Raw genomic sequence first — 20,560 nt, forward strand, 5'->3', positions numbered from 1 at the left:
CAAATATCTGCTGATACTGATATGGTTCCGATATTATCAGGCATCCCTAGTAAGTTCTACTCAAAAGTGTTTTGAGAAATTATGATTTGAATCATGGGGATTAAAAATATATCTACCATAGAAATACAGTATATTACATGATTACACACTTCATATTGTCAGAAGAGACAGTGGTGGTTGTGTAAAAGTTCTAAAAGCCAGTAAAAACACTTTCGAAATGAAAACATGATTAAAAATGTTTAAAATGAAAACATAATCAAATGAGGACATTTTAAAAGACATTAGCCGTATGAGGTCCATCACTGTGTCAACACACTGAAAAAGCCTGTTTTTTTTATGTTTTTTTTTGGGGGGGGGAGGTTCAGTTTTCAATTACGCATGTTGGAGGAAACTTCAAAGATAAATTTAGATATAAAAAACAGAAAACAGGCATTACACAGAATCAGATGGTGCGATGGACCTCACAGGGTTAAACTTATCTAAGAGTAAAATTCTGACAAAAGTGTCTTTAAAGCCAAACTCATTTTCATGTAATAAAATTATAAATAGCTAAACAGTATTTCTCCAGACAATGAACCAGTCACAGAATATTGCTGAGGTAGTGGGTGGAGGTTCACTTGGCTTTCTCCAACATAAAACCATCATCAAAGCCATAAAAAGCACATCAAGTAGATATACAGTAAACAAGAAAGTGTCTGTGCATTCTGGAAGGCTTGATCACACATGAAAAACTGATCAAGTCACTTTAAAACACTAAAAACTGTGTAACAATTAAAACACCTTAAAAATTCTGTGAGATCATAGTCTGCAGAAACACCAACAAACCCTCTAAAAAGTAATTAATTTGAGAGAAATGGGGATTGCAGGGGTCATAGGTAGAATACTTCACTTCTCCACTACTATTCCCCTAATGAATCTCAGTTTTGGTGCTACCGTTGCATGGTGAAAGGATGACTAGGACTCGCATTCGAAGTAATCCTTGAGTGGGGCAAAGAGGTGGCGGATCACAGGAACACTCCAGGAACGCCCCAGGAGCTTCTGCCTCTGCCCTCGGCCCATGTTATTCACATCAGTGTAATGCTTCGGGAAGCCAAATATGCTGCAATAGAAATTACTGCTTTTAAGCACAGCTAAAACATAATTCTCAGAATACAGCTTGAAGTAAGTTCTGAAAAGAGCTTTGGCTAAATCTGTGTTTCTCTTTTTTGTTCATGCTTACCTTTCCATCTCGGTGCACCAAAGGTAATCCTCCTTCCCGTTCATGGAGACAGGCAGAGGTCCCATTTTTCCTTGCTTAATGGAGTTGGACTTAGTTGTGATAGTTCGAACCTTATTAAACTGCAGAAACAGTGGAACAAAATGGCAGAGCAAGTCAACATGTGGCATATAAGGAGACTAGAACATGGCTGGCATGAATGCATTCCTTTCTTTCTGACCTTTGCCAGTCTTCCGATTTCCAGGCAGTCCTGCAGGTCCAGCTTGTCCGTAAGTGAGGTAGCCAGTGGTCTGTTGAGATATGTTTGAAACATTTGAATATGATCTAACACATTTCCTCATGCTCAAATGACATGGCTTGGTGATGCCTTCACTATTAAATGTATACTATGGGTTGCTAGCAACCTGTGATGTCACCCCACCCCCAAACTATTACGGCAATCTGCAGATAAATCATAGATACAAATGCTGGCTCACTAATGACCAGAGGTTAAATAGGATTCTGTGATTTTACCTGTTCATTCCAGGTAGATTGCCCCAGAAGTAACGGGCTCTGTGGGCAGGACTCACTTTCACAGCATCAATCAGGATTGGATTACACTAACAGCACAGAGAGAATGAGATTAAACATGACTATGAACAAAAATTCACTACGATTCCAAAATATATATACAATTGTATGCTAAAGTTTTGACACCTCTGGTTAAATGATGTGTATTACTGATAATTTAAGTGAAAATAAGTTAACATATTCTCTGCAGAGAACAAACTTTTGCACCTTCTAATGAACAATTACTGTTTATTTGCTGAATTTAACATTTTGGGGAAAAATAAAACCTGTGCAAAAATTATGGCAAATTTTATATTTTGTTTTTTTCCCTAATTTGTTAAACTCAACAAATAAATACAAACTCTGCACCAGAATTTGCAGAAAAATACTATATTTAAATGTGTGAAGGATGTATTAACATCTTTTCACTTTGCAAAACAACAAAACTTGTCATTTCAGTGGTGTATGTTCAAACTTTGGCATACAACTGTAGGAAAAACAAACAGATAGTAAAAGCATGAAAAAGACTTTTTTTGTCTAATAAAAGTAATGAAGCACATACAATCCTAGAGACAATGAAATATGAGAGAAAAACTGACACATGAAGGTGAACAGAAGTGAAGGTTACATTCTAACCTCTAAGAAGCGACAGATGTCAGCTTTATCATGGGCACTCATGGCCACCACATTCTCAAAGAGCCAGAAGAATGGGCGGTCATCATCCTCTTTGGGCCTCATCATGGTAAGCATGCGATAGTACTCAAAAAACAGTCGACCCGTGCCCTCTGAGAGAGAAACAGGGAGAAAAGTGGGAATAAAAACTAAACACATTGGGTGAACAGATTGAGGTATCTCAATGAGTTACAAGCTCTTATAACTAAAATTAAAATAAAGAAAATCATTAAATCTTTAAACACAGAGGACCCTTAACACAAGCCACTCTGCTGTGTGTTTCAAACTCATTCTGTTAAAATATAAAAAAATAATATATTGAAAATGTATTACACAATATTCCATTTACAATGGATTATACTGAAGCATATAGAAATAGGCAAGTGCTATTTTACCAAAAAGGCCTTTTCTGGCCGGATTCACCATGGACAGGTCATTACAGGGACTGCCACCAATCAGGAGGTCAAATGGGCCCCATTCAGCCAACTATAGCAGACAGCAGCAGGAGAAACATTTTGAGGGTTTTATAATGTAGTGCAGCATTTTCACTGTAACATCTGGATAAATATGCATAGTAATAATATTGTTTGTATAACATGATAGTAAAATGCCACAGCATAGTCTGAGATGAAGACCATCTCTAATAATAATCCATATATCGACATATTAGGTAAGTAATTCACAAGGAATCAAGACAGTAATTTCTGTTGCTTGTACTTACATGTTTCCTGGTGATGGTGCGTACATCATTGATATATTCAATTTTTCCCTCATGCTTGATCATCCCCACAGCAATGGAGTCCTCACAGATCTCAGAAGCAATGTAGCGCTCTACTTTGAAGCCGAGGTCTTTCAGAACGAGGTAGCCTTACAAAAGAAACAAGACACATTACAATAACTGTCCCAGACAACAGCCTTTGGAAAGCAAGAATAAGACCCTTCATTTTAATTTCTTTTCAGATTCTCTACTTTAGAGCTCTTTAACTCTTTCAAAATACAGCACTGAGCACACTGACTGACCTGTGGCAATCCCATCGAAGAGGGAGAGGACCCTGATGGGCCGGCGCTGATGGGCAGGAATTGAAGGGTAAACTCTGTGTGGCTCCTAGATCATGGAGATGAATGGCAGTTATGATAATCATACATTGCAAAATCAATGTTAATTATATTAATAGAAATCCAATGTTAAAGCAACAGTTTACTGAAAAATCAAATGCACACAGTTTTCTCCTTATTCCCAAATGTAGCCAAGACATGTTTAGTATCTGAAGCTTGCTTCTTTAATTTTGCACTGGAGCTACAAGGCTAATGTAGCTTATGGTCACCAATTAGCATAATTTAAATCACCCCACACTTGCCCTAACCATGTCTGGTTGTTAAAATAGACTTCCTTATATGACACTATGTTATATCTCTTATATGACATACTGTCTCTTATGTCTCTCATATGACATACTGTTGAAATGGACTACAAAATGGGCAAAAAAACAATGCTAATTGAAGGGTATAAGCTTCCACTTTTTGTTAGCTACATTAGACTAGTAGTAGAAGATGAAAAAAAAAGCTGTGGACCCCATACTATCAGGACAGGAGTATAAGACTGCTCGTAATAAGGACATTTGTCACTCACAAATTCAAAGGCACTGTTATTGGCGAAAAACTCCTGCACACGCACACTCCAGTCTGGTCTGAGTTTGAGCACACCATACTTCTTAGGGGGCAGACAAACGTAGCAGCTCCACGGATCTACCTCCTTCAACTTGTCAAAGGTTTCTGGTCCAACCAGCACATTCAAACAGTCTTTACAGAAACACCTGAGAGGGAGAGAATGTTGTTACAGGCAGTTGATTCATATTTCATAGACACTTTTAATTGAAGGCTTTTATTAAAAGGCCCATATCCTACATTTTTCATCTTTTCTTTATCCATTAGAATTAAACTGTCTGTTTTTGTTACTCTGCCTTTAAGACTGGTATATGTACATGAGCTCTGTTCTGAATGGCTGCCCTGCGTTGTGCCTCATTCAGAAAGCACTCAGAGCTGAAACACTCCTTATAACTTCAGCATGAATGGGTGGACTTGAACTGCTTTAAGCTGAATAGGTGGATATATGCAAATGAGTTGGTTCTTGTGACATCACAGAAATAGTTCATTCAAAACAGGCTGTTTTTGCAGCACAGTTTACATATATGGACTGTACTGTCTGCTGAGTGAATGATACGTTTTGAAACTTTAACAATGTTTACATATTACTTCAAACTCCTTCATTTCAAAAGCACAATGGAAATTCGGTTTTCCATGATATCGGCCCGTTAAAAAAGAGAGATAATCCAGTTTTTTAACTTTCCAAAATTTCCTCTTTTTAACTAATTTTCTCCACAATATAGTCATTGCCAATTCCACTTGCTAGCTTGGTCTCCCCCTGGGAGGGTGAAGGCTAGAATGTACTTCCTCTGAGACACATGAAGCAAACTGCCACTACCGCAACATCAGTGGACAGCAAATTGAGTGTTAAGAGGAGAGAATTTCCATGTTTTCTTAAGGTCACTAACTGTACCATATTCTATTGTTTGCCCAGACATTTTCTGACTGTACATACCAGGTCTGGAACTGAGTGCTTTAAAATGAAGTTTCCAAACTGCATAGAAATCTAGAAAGAGACAGACAAAGTGTCTAACCTGCAGCAGCTGGTGTTGCCACAAAGAATGACCTCTAGCCCGGCACAACACACAGTGCAGTAAGACTGGTATCCATCGTCATCATATCTGAAAAGCGTCTCTGTAAAGTTTTCCTACATTGAATGACACACACATAAATTAATAACTTAATATGTATTAAAACCAAACTGTTGTACAGTTTCATAGTAGTACCCAGGATAGTTTACCTTGCATTTGAAACAAAGGCTCCCTTCAAAAAGTGGATGAAAAATTTCAATGTTGGCACTTCCACATGAAAGGCAGAAATCTGTAGAAGGAAACAAGAAGCTTACATACAAATAATCCAGGTTACAGAAAAGATTGAATGCTGCATCCACTATGACAGCTTACCTTCAATCTTTTTGCCTTTGACTGTGACTTCATGGACCACTTGTTCTTTTAAGGAAAGGTAAAGATAAGGTGAAGTAAGGATGTACAAACATGTTACAGCATTCTTGTGCAGAGAAGAAGCACTAATTGGTGTAAAAATGAACAACTCTTCTGCACAATAAGTCACTACTTTCCACTTTTATACCTCTGGTGTACTCCTGAGTAGTAGGGGCAGTGTTGGATGGTCTTCCCCTGTGAACATACTTTCTCTTGGCTGGAGGCTGATAATCAGACACAGATGAGTCTGAAGACTCAGTCTTTTGGCTGGTCAAAGAGTCTGAGAAGAGTGTTCAACCTTTACTATATAATTTCCTATTGTATACAGGTTATGGACTGTATGCTGAAATAAAATACTGTTCTGTGTGGTCCATCAAGAAGCCTACCTGTCAAATACATAGATTGCATTCATGCATTTACAATATAATTGCCTTTTTCTTTGTATTTAAAAGGAGTGAAGTGATGATCATAGAATGAATGAAAACATAATTTAGCATGCCGAACACAATGTAGGTCATAGGAGGAGACGACCGTATTATTACTATATTATTACTAAGATTCGCTTTTAATAATATCAGTTATATACCATGATACAACAACAAATGATAATTATCTTATTTCATACTTTCATATTTTGATAACCATGTATGATTACCATCTTTTTAAAATAGTTATGCAGTTAAATATACCAAAAACAGTGATACATTTGGTCACCAATATCATTATAGAAATTTAAATGCTGTGACATCCATGATTCTTACCATAAGAGTCTGGTGGCGCAAAGCCTTCAGGGCCTGGGGGCTGAAAACCCCCAAAAGCCCAGTCCAGCATAGCCTTCACCTCTTCCGCTTTGTTTCCAGATGAGGTAAAAGTCTTGGTGCAACGCTCACCTGCCAACTACATACAAAGAACGACACAATGCTCTTTGTTATTCTGAGGCTGGACGTGTCACACCCAAAAGCATAAGCCAACAGGGTTTCAAAAGAGTTGACATTAATTGCAACTAATTTCATGCTGAGGTAACAAAGTCTGTGTATGTTAACTCTAGTCTATTTGACTGAATAGCACCATGTGTCACAAATATATTACAACCCTGTTTCCAAAAAAGTTTCTAAAAACAGAAAGCAATGATGTGTAAATCATTTAAACCTTTATTTAACTGAAAATAGTACAAAGACAACATATTAAATATTGAAATTTTATTGTTTTTTGAAAAAAATATATGCTCATTTTGAATTTGATGCCAGCAGCACGTTTCAGAAAAGTTGGGACGGGGGCACATTTACCACTGTTTCATCACCTCTCCTTTTAACAACACTGTAATTGTTTGGGAACTGAGGAGACCAACTGCTGTAGTTTTGAAAGTGATATTTTTTCCCATTCTTGTTTCAAGTAGGGTTTCAGCTGCTCAACAGTTCTGGGTCTCTTTTGTCATATATTTCGTTTCATAACGCGTTAAATGTTTTCAGTGGATGACAGGTCTGGACTGCAGGCAGGCCAGTTTAGCACCTGGACTATTTTACTACAAAGCCATGGTGCTGTAATAGGTGCTGAATGTGGTTTGATATTGACTAGCTAATACAAGCAAGGCTTTCCCTAAAAAAGATGTCGCCTGGATGACAGTATATGTTGCTCAAAAACCTCTATATATCCTTCAGCATTAATGGGCCTTCACCCATGCCATGTGCACTAATGCACCTCCATACCATCACGGATGCTAGCTTTTGAACTTTGTGCTGATTACAAGCCAGATTGTTTCTCTCTTCTTCAGCCTGGAGGATGCAACATCCATTATTTCCCAAATTAATGAGCTCTTAATGAGCTTGGGCCCAGAGACGGTTGCGGTGTTTCTGGATTTTATATTGAGAACGTTATCCTTGAATTGTTGCACTATTTGCCTGCACAGTCTTTCATAGAGTGGTGAGCCCCTCCCCATCTCTACTTCTGAAAGACTTCTATGGGATGCACTTTTTATACCCAATTATGTTTCTGACCTGTTGCAAATTATTCTAATTAGTTGTTCCACCAGGTGTTCTTTTTAGCATTACACAATTTCAGCTGTCTTTTGTTGCCACTTTACCATCTTTTTTGAAATGTGTTGCTGGCATCAAATTCAAAATGGACATATAATTTTCAAAAAACAATACAAATTTCTCAGTTTTAACATTTGATATGTTGTCTTTGTACTATTTCCAATTAAATATAGGATTTAAATGATTTGCTCATCATTTTACTCCGTTTTTATTACATTTTACAGTGTTCGAACTTTTTGGAAACAGAGTTGTAAGTTCATACAACAATGTACTTTTTGTGCACTTACCTCAAGAGCTTGGTAAATTGCATCTTTGTAAGTGGGCAGACTGGCATATGAGTTCTTGCAAAAGCACTCTGAAAATGCAGCAAAAGGCAACAGCCTTTCTGTATAAATCTACAGAGAAGGAAGACAACTCAGTCAGTGCACAGTCAATGCTGGCATCTACAGGAAATAAAGGAAAAAGAGTTGACTTCAGTAGTCGATTTTTACCTCTGAGTACATGCCATCTCCAAACCATTCCACACGCCTCATGGATGGGGGAGAGGTCTTTGACTTCCAGGCCACAACCAGTCCCGGCCACCAGGAGAAACCCTTTACCTTCCCCCACACCAATTCTCCAATGCTAAAACCCTTCCCGTCCTGCAGGTGGAGACAGTCAAGAAAACACATTAACAGGCCAGACAGTGGTGCAACTTGTACAACTGAACTATTCCGGAAGGTAGTACATTTGAAAACAAAATGGTGAGGACAATTAATGATATGGCCTCTTTAAAAAGTTTAGTTCTTCATAATTCTACACCTCATCTTGTTTACAAAAGTGATTATTTAAAGCTACATTATGAAAGATTTGAGGATTTTGAAACTTCTCTGGTGGAAATGTTTAATTGCACACAGCATGAGGAAAAACATCTTGTAAAATCGGTTGGGCTTCAGAATCCTTCCCTGTGTGGATGAATCTGACATCTTTGAGCACTTTGGAAAAAGTCTCCAATGAGAACAACGAAAACTTGGTTAAGGACTTCTGAGGATGTAAGAGAAGGATGTACTATTGTCATGATATCTTCATCCGCACAATGTTGATGTAGGTCATTTGAGACTCAAACTTCCAGCTGGACATTATTTTCGCGATCGTATGTGTGACATTAATACATGAAGAGGTATGTTGAATAACTGACGTACATTCCAACCCACCACCTCTCACTGTCAAATCACTATGTCAGGCTTCACAGCAGCACACAGACACCATGTTGACTCAGTAATGTTACTTCTTTCAAGCTTACATAGTGCAATTTTAAAGAACAATTCAACTGAAAAGTTCTTCAGGGAACCAAAGGGGGTTCTTCTGTGATGTCACACCAGAGCTCCTTTTCTCCCACCTTTCAAAATATCACTCTTAATATTTATAGATGCTATGCAAGCTTTCTGGACAAAAAGCATATTTAGCTCATAACCAACTGATCAAAAATCTTTCACTGATCAGTGATTCAAAAAAACTCTTCTAGCATTGCTACATGAGAATAAAAGAACTATGGAAAATTACCTGATACTTCTGGGGTCTCTTTGCAGACTTTGGACTTGATGTAGAGATGTTAGATAGAGACAAGCCTTTCTTCCCCTAGAATCAAAAGACACTCAATTCATATAATAAACTATAATAAAATCAGTGAAATAATAGGTGAAGATCAAGTCACACTATGAAACATGTACACAAGAAACCAGCAGACATACACACAACATACAGACTCCTAGCCACAGCCCTGATTATTCAAAGGCACTACATGAAGATCTTGGGTCAGAGAGCCACTTAAAGAGTTGTTCGTCGACCAGAATTCTATGAACAATGAAGAAGTGTATAAGCAGAAAGCAAAAGGAAGATACGACGGAAAGGAAAAAGAGGTACAAGAAGGGCAGAAGATGAAAACAAGGGGTCCTAATATTTAGGAGGGAGCACGACCACACAGAGCCAAAATTGCAGCCAGCCAACTGGACAGTAGCAACACAGCATGGTAGACCTGGACAGGTACATACCACCTCTGCCTTCTCGTCCTTTTGGAGGTTCTGTGGTTCGTCCCAGGTGCCTGAGCCAGCCTGAAAGACAGTACGTGCCTGTGGCTTCTGGCGCAAACTGCTTTCCCAACCGTATATCCCCCTAATGGTGCCCTGAGGGACAATAAAAACACACACACCCTCGCTCAGGCCTTGCACCTCCCACAGCCGCACTAAGAGGCGGTAGAGTACCCAGGGAAAGGCAAGGAAAGGAAAAGACGCTAGCAGGAAAGATAGATAGATAGGAGGATTAAAAGCTGATGCAAATTAATGTGTGTAGATACAGAGACAGGACATTCTTTTATCTGATCTAAACTGAAAAAAAATGGTATTCACCTTCTGGGAGGGACTAGTCCAAACTACATCATCTTCAACAAAGACCATGCTGCCATCTTTGTTAATCTCTGCAAGACAAACAGTAAGACTGAATCACACTAATGGTAGTCCAAGCTATCTAATGTCAACAAACCAATGATGAACCTATCTAAGGTATCTAAAGAGCATTTGATCATGCAGACTATTTTCTATGAATGTCTTATTTCGTTTAACTGAATTAATCTTTAATCATTATAGCAAATGCAAGCAGGGGGTTGAGGGGATTAGAGGGCAAAGATGCTTTGCTTTGAGGAGGACAAACTGGGGTTTATAAGCATTTTCTGGTAGTTACTTGCTCTTGAATCACTAAAACTGAGCTTGTTCTGCTCACACCTGTCTTACTGGTTATCTTCCGCAGTCGCACCGTGCACGGCTTCACTGAGTCTGAAAGGTCAACCATCTCTGGAAAACAACATAATGTTTGTATCAATCCAGGTGGCTTCTAGGAGCATTTTGTTTACTTAGTCAAAGAGCATAGCAAGTAACTACACAGAGATGCAATTACAGTAGTGCTTTGTTTCTATGAATATGACAACATGTAGAATGACCTCTCATACTTAAATACACCTTTAAAAAGGTAGGAATGTACAATGATATTGGAATCCCAGCGGTATTGGCAGACGTTTGATCAATATATCACACTGATATTTAATGTATTTATTGAAGAGCAGAATGTTAAGACGATGCTGGATTACTGTGTAAAAATAATAATTTTCTATATTTTACTGCATTTGTAACCCTCCACAAAAAGGGTTACATTTCTCTGTAATCCAGGTGGATTTTTCTACATTTTATAAATGTTTATGTATCAGCATCACCAAATATGTACAAGAAAAACAGATTTTGGCATCGAATTCCCATATCGGTGCATCCCTATAAAACGATTAAACACTGTTAACTGCAAGTTTACTATTTAGTTATAAGCTTCAAGATATATGCTGACATTTTCAAAATTTTCAGAATATTTAGAAATTACTATGGAAGTAACGTGTCTTTTATAGAGTTATAAGAGTGAGGAAGTGAAGTCTGGGCCTGCATACTGACCCTTGCAGTTTAAGGTACTTAAACATGAAAAAAATTGCCTTTAAAGCGGTTTCTTAGATTTCTTCACTGCCTGAGTAACTATCATACCAAAAATAAGCATTTTGAAAAGCTGCGCTACAAGCTATAGAAGTGACACACAAGCCCTGTCAAAGAACTTTGGGATATGAGACTTACTGGTTTCATGTCAGTACAACCAAACAAGTAGGCTGTGTGAAATGGCATATAACAGTGAGTGTAAAACATCAGTTGCATGAATGAACTGCAACTAATGGCACAAAAACACATGTCAAAAGTTCCAAAATCCTGCCGTCTCAGTTTGTCTGCACTAAAAACTTAAATAATGGGTTTCAATCACTCGATTACAGGCTAATCCATTTTATGAAAATGTATTATATTTAAGTAACTAGATTTACTTCATGTACTTACTTGTTGCCTTCTTCCTCCTGCCATTTCTGACAGGTGATGGCTTACAGCTGGCAAGTTCTGAGGATGAATCATCGTTGGTCGAGTCCAGCACTTTGGTGTTATCAGAGTCACTCTCAGCCAGGCTGTCATCCAACTGATCCATGTCTCCATTCTCCACTGCCTATGTGACATTCACACAAACAGGTTTCAGTTCCAGGATAAATTTTCTTATTTCTCTTCATTTTTCTCATTTTAGTCAGCATCCCTTGTTACAAAAGTATTCTCCAATACTCCCACATTATATTCATATTGTTGTTCTTACTACATTATAATTTCCATTATATTTATGTGGATCTGTCAAGAAGCCCTTACAAAGAAAAGGGTATAAACATAAAAAATGAAAAAATTGCAAATGAAACAATTAAGCTGTTGGCGTTCTCAAAACTGGCCACCCCACAGCCCAGACCTCAACATCACTGAATGTGTTTGGGATTACTTGGATCGTGAAAGGCAGAAAACACAACCAAGACTGAACTTTTGAGGTGCAGAAAAGTATCACTGCAGATTTCTTTGAAAAACAAAAAGTCTCCTAAAAAGTATGGAAGCTGTAATAAATGTGGTGTGGACACACTAAATACTAACAAATCTGATATTGTATTTAGTTGAAGGAATTTAGTTGAAGGAATGTTTTCTGCTTTTTTCTTGATGCTGAAAAATTAATAACTTTTATTTTATGGTTGTTTTGACTGGAAACAGCATTGTGCTTCTTTAATATGGTGATAGAAAACATGGCAGAAGGCAGAAAGCGTCATTTCCACATGCTGATCTGTTTTATAATGAAACTGAATAAATGTAGGGTAGTATATGACTTTTGTACAGTACTGTATATTCACAATTCCAATTCACGCTTCTGCACACCTGAGCAAAGACTTTCTCCGCTTCAAGAGGTGGACAGGGTAATGCCAAAAGACTAAGGATAAGTTTCCTGAAGGCAGAGTCTTGCCCACTGGTCCTGAGGACAGAGCTCCAATGTTGCTCTAAAGAAGGGCTAGGTAAACCATCTGAGATGCCTTCAGGGTGTCCATTTGCCCCATTCTTCTCACCATCTCCTTCCTCAACAAGCTGGTACTCAAGGAACTCGTCTCGCAGCTGTGCAGATGCCTCTGGGGTCGCAGAAAGGCCAAACTGGACCCCAAGGTCTACGACAGCCTTGCCTGTGACCTTTAGCCTTCCCTCTGGACTAAGAAGCTGGGACATACTCCTCAGGATACCATCACTCAGGGGGAGCCCATCAGCTACACAAGCTGTAAGTGCCTTATAGAAGGCCATACAGTCATCCTGAAAGGCCTTCAGGGAGTCAGTCAGTTCAGCTTCATTTTCAGACAGAAAGTCCTCCACGGCTGGCCCACCGAAGCTGAGCTCAGTGCTAGGAAGGTATAACTTTTGGTTGTCAAGAATGGCTGCATCTCTTTCTTTCAGGAAACGTACAACAGCCTGAGGACGGAGAAAACTAGAGGCATAGGAGCGCAGGAGACCACTGGCTTCTCGCAGAATCTGCACAAGGTCCGCACGAGCAGAACCTTCACGGCTTTCCAGACGATCATTGAATGCATTCAATGGTCCGAGGCCATGGTCTAGGAACATAAAGGTGACCCTGAGTTTGGGGTTTTCAAGTTGAGAACAGATGAGTTTAGCTTTGTTGTCATTCTCACTGCATGAAGTGAAGTGTGAGATCAAGTCCGTCCACATTTCAAGCACCCTGTGGATGAGAATGCAAAAATTCTTGCAGTTGTTGGTAAAGGAATGGACTGAGCTATCAAGGCCACCAACACCTGCAAAAAGCCCTTTGAGATTGTCATTTTTAGTACAGCAACCGGAGTAGTGTTCATAAATGTTACCAATCAGGTCTTGTACTTCACTGGACAGGGCCATTACTCCAGAATGGCAAGCTGAGTTGGCCAAGTCATAAAGGCCACCTAGAGCCACCACTTTAGGGTTAAGTTCCTTCAGCTTCACAGCAACCTTTGCAGATGTCTCATCCCGGTCATCGACATAAAAAGCGGCCATGTTGCTCAAAGGTATGTCAAATCTTTCCAAGGTATCAACCAAAGACTTTGCAAAAGAGTCATCTAAGTCTACATACTGAAAAACATCCAGGATTCGTATGCGATGCTTTGCAGCCTTTTCGTCAAAAAAACCCAGCAGCACTACACAGGCAGAATTCTCTTCCTCGCTTTCTTCACCTAGCGCCACCCGTCCATAAAGGTAAATACAGTAAGGGATCTGCTTGGCAGCAGAGGAAATGCCTTCTGGGTACTGTAGTCCAAGAACATGCCTGGCAGTATGCAGGGAGACCTCGTTAGCCTGAGCAGGCCGACAGTGGGTTTGAATGAAGCGCAGCATGAGTTCACTACAGGTGAAGGAATCATCAACCTGCTTTCCATTTGATGATGGCTTTTTTGCAGCTGTCCTGTGCTTTCTACACTCCTGGTGATATTTTAAGTCAAGCAATCCTAAGCGAAGCACATTAACATTTACATCACAGACTGTGCAGTATGCATAGGTATCTCCTAGAATGCTGGGCTTGACCCATTTGAAGGTTTCTTGCCACTGGGGGTCATAAGTGATGTTCTTCTTTTCATGAAGATCCAGATCCGACTCAGAGTCCTCTTTCCCCTTCCCTGAGCAAAAAACAGAAACAATTAATTACATACCCCTTCTCTTTACCCAATAGGAAACTATAATCCAAAATCACTAAGATAAATAAAAATAAGAAAGCCAAAGGACAACATCTCACAGGATTTTCACACAGAGCAGTGGTTCCCAACCCGAGTCCTGATGTACCCCCTGCCCTAGACACTTTAGTGTTATGACAAATCTGACTGCTAATTAAAAGGAAATTCCACTGTTTTTTCAAACTTTTTCAGAATTCAATCACTGAGACGTAAACAAAGCCATTCAGAGTGTGAAATGGTTCATTGTAGATAAAATTACTTACTCCTACATCTTTACAGTGGTGGTGATAGGAACCAGGGGTTATAGTGTCTACACTGCAAATAAAGTCATTTTATTAACCATTCATAATGACCAATGAACCTACATGTGTCTTCTGAGTTTTTATAGGGAATGTTTAGAATAGTAAAATCCTACATATAGTGGTAAAAATTAAAATTTTGGGCAGTGCTATTTTGCCTTACAATGCCCTGCATGTACATCTCCACCATGAATGTATGTAAAAAATATGGTTCAGGCCACAAACATATTGCTAAACTATTATAAAACAATGCGTTGGGAATCAGGTAACATGTAATCATTTCATGTAAAAATGTTCTGTGATTCTGCCTCTGCCTATGAGTAGCACATTTCATATCAAACCACTCAGAATAACTTTTTTATCTTAATAACTGAACCATATAAAAAATGAGAAAAATCTGTGGAACACCCCTTTAATTGTTTAAAGGCAGTATAAAAATGGCTATTTCTGCCATTTAATCTGTTATTCTCTTTTAATGACATGGAATTTTCACTGCTGTTAATGGATGTATTTTGATATGTAAAGAACTTGATCTAACAAAGTTGAAAAGTCATAGATTTTTGTTTTGTGTCACAAACTAATTTTTTAAAATGTATGAACGTAAATATGTTATCGAAGGAACCACCAGAAATTAAGCAAAAAGAATCAAGTCTTGTTACATTAACCTACATTAAAAGCTAATAATAATTTTGCTTTCTCCTGTAAAATATTTTTTAAAAAGTCTTACCAGGGGTACTGATATTTCTTAGGTCCTTTGAGTTCTGAGGAGAATTAAGACTTGGTCTTGCGGTTGCAATTTCCTGACCATTGCGTGCCTCCACTGGGTTATAGACCTGCCCAGTCAAGTTAGCTTGGAAAAATTTTCTAAACCACTTCAGAAAGGTAAAGTTAGCACTGAATTTCCCCTTGGTGAGCTCTTCCACTGGAACAGACTGTAATAAGAAGCAGTTCGTCAGAAACACTGCAAAAGCGCATTAGAAATAAAGAAATAAAAAAAAACTTTTTACATGTATCTCTAGACAATTCTGCAGTTCTCTATCACTCAGCTGTAGTTCTACTTTAATGTGTAATAAAGTACGATCAAATGGTAAAATGATATGTTAAGTCTCACTTTTGTGACGCCCATTTTCCTGAAGCCTGCTTGTAGAAGACTGTAGTTCTGGAGAAAATCTGCCTTGTCCTGGGACTGAAACTTTACTTTGCTCATGTTGATGGACCCCGGAAAGAGCCAGTCCATCAACTGACAAAAGCATGCCCCTGCAGAGAAACATGCAATCTTAAGTACGTTGACTATGCACTTGTATCCACTTACTTATTATTCGGTTCATACAGTATGCATACAGTTATAGTTGTTATCGATTATTTATAATCCATGTAGCATTGCTGCACCAGTAAGAGAGATAAATGCAGTACCTGAACACAGCTGTTCCACCTGTGTGAATTCGGTTTGGAGCATGTCATTAAGCCAGGAAAGAACCTCATAACGGCTCCACTTGTCGTCTGGGCCCAGAACCACATTTTTTGCCATTTTCTAGTTTCCTGCAAGAAATAAACATAGTTAGCCCACTATCATTCACACAGACACAAATGTCAAAATACTGCATGCTACCGATATGGGAACGCTAGGGTGATGCCGATATCCAATATTTTCCATGTACCTACCTCTCAGTGCTGAAATATATTTATAAAACCTAGAATACAAATGCAGTGATTTGCTCATCAAGAAGACATATAATGCATCATCAAATATCAGTTTGTATTATTGGTCAAATCTAGGCCATAGATTTTCTTTAAATAAAAATCTGCAGATACTATTATGATTCCACTATTAATGTGCATCTTAGAGATTTGAGCACATCAGATCTATCATAATTACTCATAAGATATTTAATGCAAAACACTGAATTGTAATTATAAGTTTATTACATTATAAACTGTAATATCAAGCAATGTGACCGACTGTTGTGATCAGAATATCCACGGTGTTATACTTAACCACCATATTTTACAGTACACTCTTTAAAAGATGGTTGTTCAAGGGTTCTTTGGTAAAGACAACAGTTCTATATAGAGCCATGAACTCTCAAAGAACCACTGGCATGCTGAAATGGTTCTTTGCATGGTGAAATTGTTCTTCAGATTGGTGAAGAATGTGTTGAATATGGTTCTATGTAGAACCCTTTAAAAAATGTTTCTATATAGCACCATAAAGGGTTCTTCTACTTCTGAAGAATTATTTCGCCATGCAAAGCACCATTTAAGCACGACTGTTCATGGTTCTGAATAGAACCACTGTCTTTACTAAAGAACCCTTGAAGAAGCATCTTTTTTAAGAGTGAACGCAAAAAAGGGTTAATTTACTTATATTTGGCTGCACTTTTGCTAACCAAAAACAGCTCAATAACAGATTTCTCGTGCCTGTGAACGTGCACATTTCTGCAAAGCACTGCACTGTGCAAGAAAATGTCTATTTAGAATAATAACAAAAGTGCGATTATGTTTCAATCTAGAGGTTTGATCAACTGTTTCTATGCGTTTGTAACGTTTGAGAACGTCTTTATAGGTATACGCTCCCTGACACATTGCTTCAAGCACGTGGAAAAAATAAAAAGGGTAAAAAAAGGAGAAAGCGCTTCCTTCTTCCTCCGTCAGTTCCGACGCGCTGAGCTAATGTTTCTCCTCCCCCTTTCAATGAATAGTGAGCAGTCCGAGAGGGAAAAAAATCTCGCGGGTCAGATTTTGCCGCGAATATTCCTCACTCCGATAGGAAGTTTCACTTTCACACACCCAGGTTGCGTTTTTTTTTATTTTATTTACAGCCCACAGATCGGACAGGACAGAAATAATGTATGTTATCTTAATGAACACGCTGAGCCCACTAGATAAACAACAAAACAGCCAATCCGGGACACGCCGGCTTTCTGCAGCACAGCAAACCTCAAACACTGTCAGAGTTAAAACACTGCACGATCATTCAGTCCGCCAGCCTCTCCGAGTTACGAGGAAAGTGCACTGAAAGAGCCTGATTCTTCTGTGTAAGGTTTAGATTAAAGCTGACAAAGCGATGATCTAAGTCGCTTTGTTTCGTTCTGTTGTTAAAGCGAGAAGCTAAGTAGCAGTCTGTCTGTCTATCTGTCTGACTCTCTTTAAGAGCTTTAAGCACATGTTAACGGAGAAAAAGATCACTTCTCTTCAAAAACAAACAAAAACTACTCAGTATGGACGCTGCTGTTTTCACTGTGTCAAGACAGGTTGATTGCCTTTGTGTCAGAAGTGTCTCTTTGTGTCTTTCACGCTCGCAAACCTGGCCTCGATGTCTGCACTACAGAGAGCGGAGCTGCTGTATCTCCAGACAGACGGCGGCGTTTAAACGCTCTCGCTTTCGCTACAATAACAAAAAGCATGAGGAAAGTTGTAAATGCAGGCTGCTCTTTAAAATCGGACCTACCTCCGCTTTCTCTCGCTCCCGCAGGCCACTACGCTCTAGTCTATAAAGTCTCCAGTTCACCACTGCACCCCAAAAGACGCCCCCCCAACTTATCCATTTTGCTCAGTACGATTGGTCTGAAGATGTGAGGGGGACGGCGCTGTCCGTTCCGCGGAACAGGATTGGCCGAGAAACTCAAGGGGGCGGTCCGTTTGCGCACTAACCTAGACCAGGTTTAGGTTAGTTTTACCCGACTAACGACGCCAGGATAACTCGGGCACTTCATGGCTTTGTTGTGTTCCATCGGCTCGAGCACACAGCCCGCCGAGCGTCGGCTAGTCGGTAAATGAAATACACGAGTAGCCAACCAGAGAACTGATAACGCAGGAAAACCTAGTAATATTTAACCCCAATATTTATCACGAGTGAAGCTTTGTCGTCTGTTTGGCGCGCTGTGCTAAGTTGGAAGATGAAAAATACAAAAGAAAGAAAATGGTAGTGTGGTAGACCTTCGGCCGCCAACAAAACACTAACGATTCTACTAGTCTGAGCACTTTCGTTGGGAATGTTATGAAATTTAGTTTAGTTTTTTTCATAGAATAATTGGACTCGGGATCGCGGTTAGGGACGCAACGTCCCCCACAATACAAGGCTGACAAGAAGTAAATAGCTAAATAACAAAGTAAGTAAATAATTGAAAAAAACTCGTCCTACGTTTCACGGCACGCAAATTCGGTTTAATCAGTATGTGACGTTTGTGGATTCCCCTGATTTATGTGGTTCGAATTACCTCCGCGGTTAAACACGTTTTTATGATCATTAATGTATTAATGTGTTATTAAGACCTATCACTTTACTCCATCTCTTCAATATAACGTTGGTGAATTTGCCAGTGGATAACTCCAGTATCTCTGTGCGTTTTACAGCGGTGTAGCTGCTGAGCGCGACGTTTTCTGGCGTTTTGACTTAACGTATCAAACAAAAGCCGCCCATTTTGGTCCGTGGGTTTAACGCTTTTATGAGGCTAACGAAATGGCGGAGCTCCATGTGATCCTCTGAAATGGTAGACCTGTCGCTGGTTTATCTGGGCTGACGCGTCTCTCGTTATAACCCGCTCTGTACTGTGGAAAGGCTACAGAAATCATAGTTAAGCCTGAAAATGTGCCTGGAAATCCTCCTTATGGTCACTGTTGTGATCCAAACTCCATGTTCTCAGTTTTATTTGGTTTTACACTATTTGAAAACGCCAGCGGCTCTTCACATTACGAGTTCGTTTCCGGTGAATTGGACCAATAGAAACGCTCCACAATCACTTTAAATACAACCTCGTTACGTTCATGTACGTCAAAGTGAAGGTTGCCGTCCCCTGCAGTGTTTCGGTTTCGGAGAGACGATGTTTCGTTACAACAACGACGTTCAGTCTGCTTTAAAAGAAACTCGTCCAGATTTGGACACTGACGTTTGACACCAAAGATGAATGTTGCAAAAAAATAAACTGGTTTAAATTTGTCCGTGACTGGACGTCAGTGAAATGCGTTACATTAACACAATTGCTGTTCTTCTGTTCTCCTCTTTTTACAGTCATATTCATGTGACAAATTTTACACATCAACACATTTGCAGCATGTAAGTTCCAAGCACCGTTTTTCTGTGTGTGTATCTGGCACATTTCAGATACACCTTGAGATCTTAAACAGCCATGAAAAATGAGCATTTCAGCTGTGCTGGACGTTAGAATAGAAACACTAAATACAGAGAAAACTAAGATGTTAGACTAGGCTAAGTGACAGAACTAACTCAACATTGCCTATATGGCTTTATCTGGATTTTTGTCAATAAAGGTACAAACAGTATATATGTAACCTCAAATTTTTTTAATGAAATTGGTGTCATATGTGATATGTGTACATCCATTTGAAATAAAGCTTGAATAATGTGAAATAATAACATAAAAAAACTAAATAAACAATGTATTGTCTTAAACGTTTTTTGTGTGATGTAAAACCATTTAGGGAAATGGGCAAATCTAAGTGAAGTAATAAGTTGATAGTTCATAAGTTGAGAGTTATCATTCTGTTAGTCTCAGTTTCGGACTCTATATTGCACACAATGCTGGCCACAACAATCAGGATTTTGTTAGTTGCACTCTGACGGCTGTGTGCACATCTGTGTGTATTTACTTCCATGCACTGGATTTTACCCATCCTAAAGATTTAGTTCCTCAAGCTAAATAAAGGCTAGCATCAATAATAAGCAGTTACCTTTTTTCAGGGTGACAGTAGTTAGATCTTCAGAGCAAGATATAGTCACTGGATTGAAAAAAAACATTTGCGATGTTCACAGTACCATGTAAAATGCTATTTGATTGTTCTATGTGAAGCATCATCGAGATAAAACCGTGTGCTGCTGGTGTGGAGTCTAATTATGCATCCTCATTCTGATCTTACTTCCCTTGGTTTCTGGTGTGATTTTCACAATATTATTGGATGAATCATACATATCAGAGCTGTCAGTCAACAGCTGGAGGAACCTTAAAAGGCATAGATATAGATGTATGTTTCTGACTTTTTTTGTGAACTGAAATATATTCGCAAATAAGCACAGCAAAGCTAGCACACAACTGAGTAAATATCAGTGACGAGTTTTACAGTTAACTATAATGGTTTGTACGATA

At 39.0% G+C, this 20,560-nt stretch overlaps 1 protein-coding gene across 1 annotated transcript; it reads right to left on the reverse strand.

Moving 5' to 3' along the window:
* Positions 1-94: 94 nt before the first annotated feature.
* Positions 95-18,001, reverse strand: dnmt3ba (DNA (cytosine-5-)-methyltransferase 3 beta, duplicate a). Its single transcript, XM_036578421.1, has 26 exons — positions 17,908-18,001; positions 15,873-15,998; positions 15,571-15,716; positions 15,187-15,391; positions 12,344-14,106; positions 11,447-11,606; positions 10,310-10,378; positions 9,938-10,005; positions 9,584-9,715; positions 9,096-9,170; positions 8,045-8,194; positions 7,841-7,948; positions 6,282-6,417; positions 5,669-5,800; positions 5,485-5,529; positions 5,322-5,401; positions 5,116-5,228; positions 4,068-4,251; positions 3,458-3,542; positions 3,159-3,304; positions 2,833-2,923; positions 2,402-2,550; positions 1,730-1,815; positions 1,437-1,506; positions 1,220-1,338; positions 95-1,099 (listed from the first exon to the last, which is right to left on the reverse strand). Exons 2-26 carry the CDS (start codon positions 15,985-15,987, stop codon positions 955-957), a joined length of 4,572 nt encoding a protein of 1,523 aa, XP_036434314.1. The 5' UTR covers positions 15,988-15,998; positions 17,908-18,001; the 3' UTR covers positions 95-954.
* Between the last annotated feature and the right edge of the window lie 2,559 nt (positions 18,002-20,560).

This window comes from Colossoma macropomum, unplaced genomic scaffold, assembly GCF_904425465.1.
Source record: "Colossoma macropomum unplaced genomic scaffold, Colossoma_macropomum, whole genome shotgun sequence".
Taxonomy (NCBI): Eukaryota; Metazoa; Chordata; class Actinopteri; order Characiformes; family Serrasalmidae; genus Colossoma; species Colossoma macropomum.

Bases quoted from the DNA above. Each gene is read 5' to 3' on its own strand.
- dnmt3ba (XM_036578421.1), bottom strand. From the start codon at position 15,987: ATGGCAAAAAATGTGGTTCTGGGCCCAGACGACAAGTGGAGCCGTTAT. The intron at 5,801-6,281 runs GTAAGAATCATG...CACTCTTCTCAG, and splicing joins TGCGCCACCAGACTCTTATG to ACTCTTTGACCAGCCAAAAG. The intron at 1,816-2,401 runs GTTAGAATGTAA...CTGTGCTGTTAG, and splicing joins ACATCTGTCGCTTCTTAGAG to TGTAATCCAATCCTGATTGA.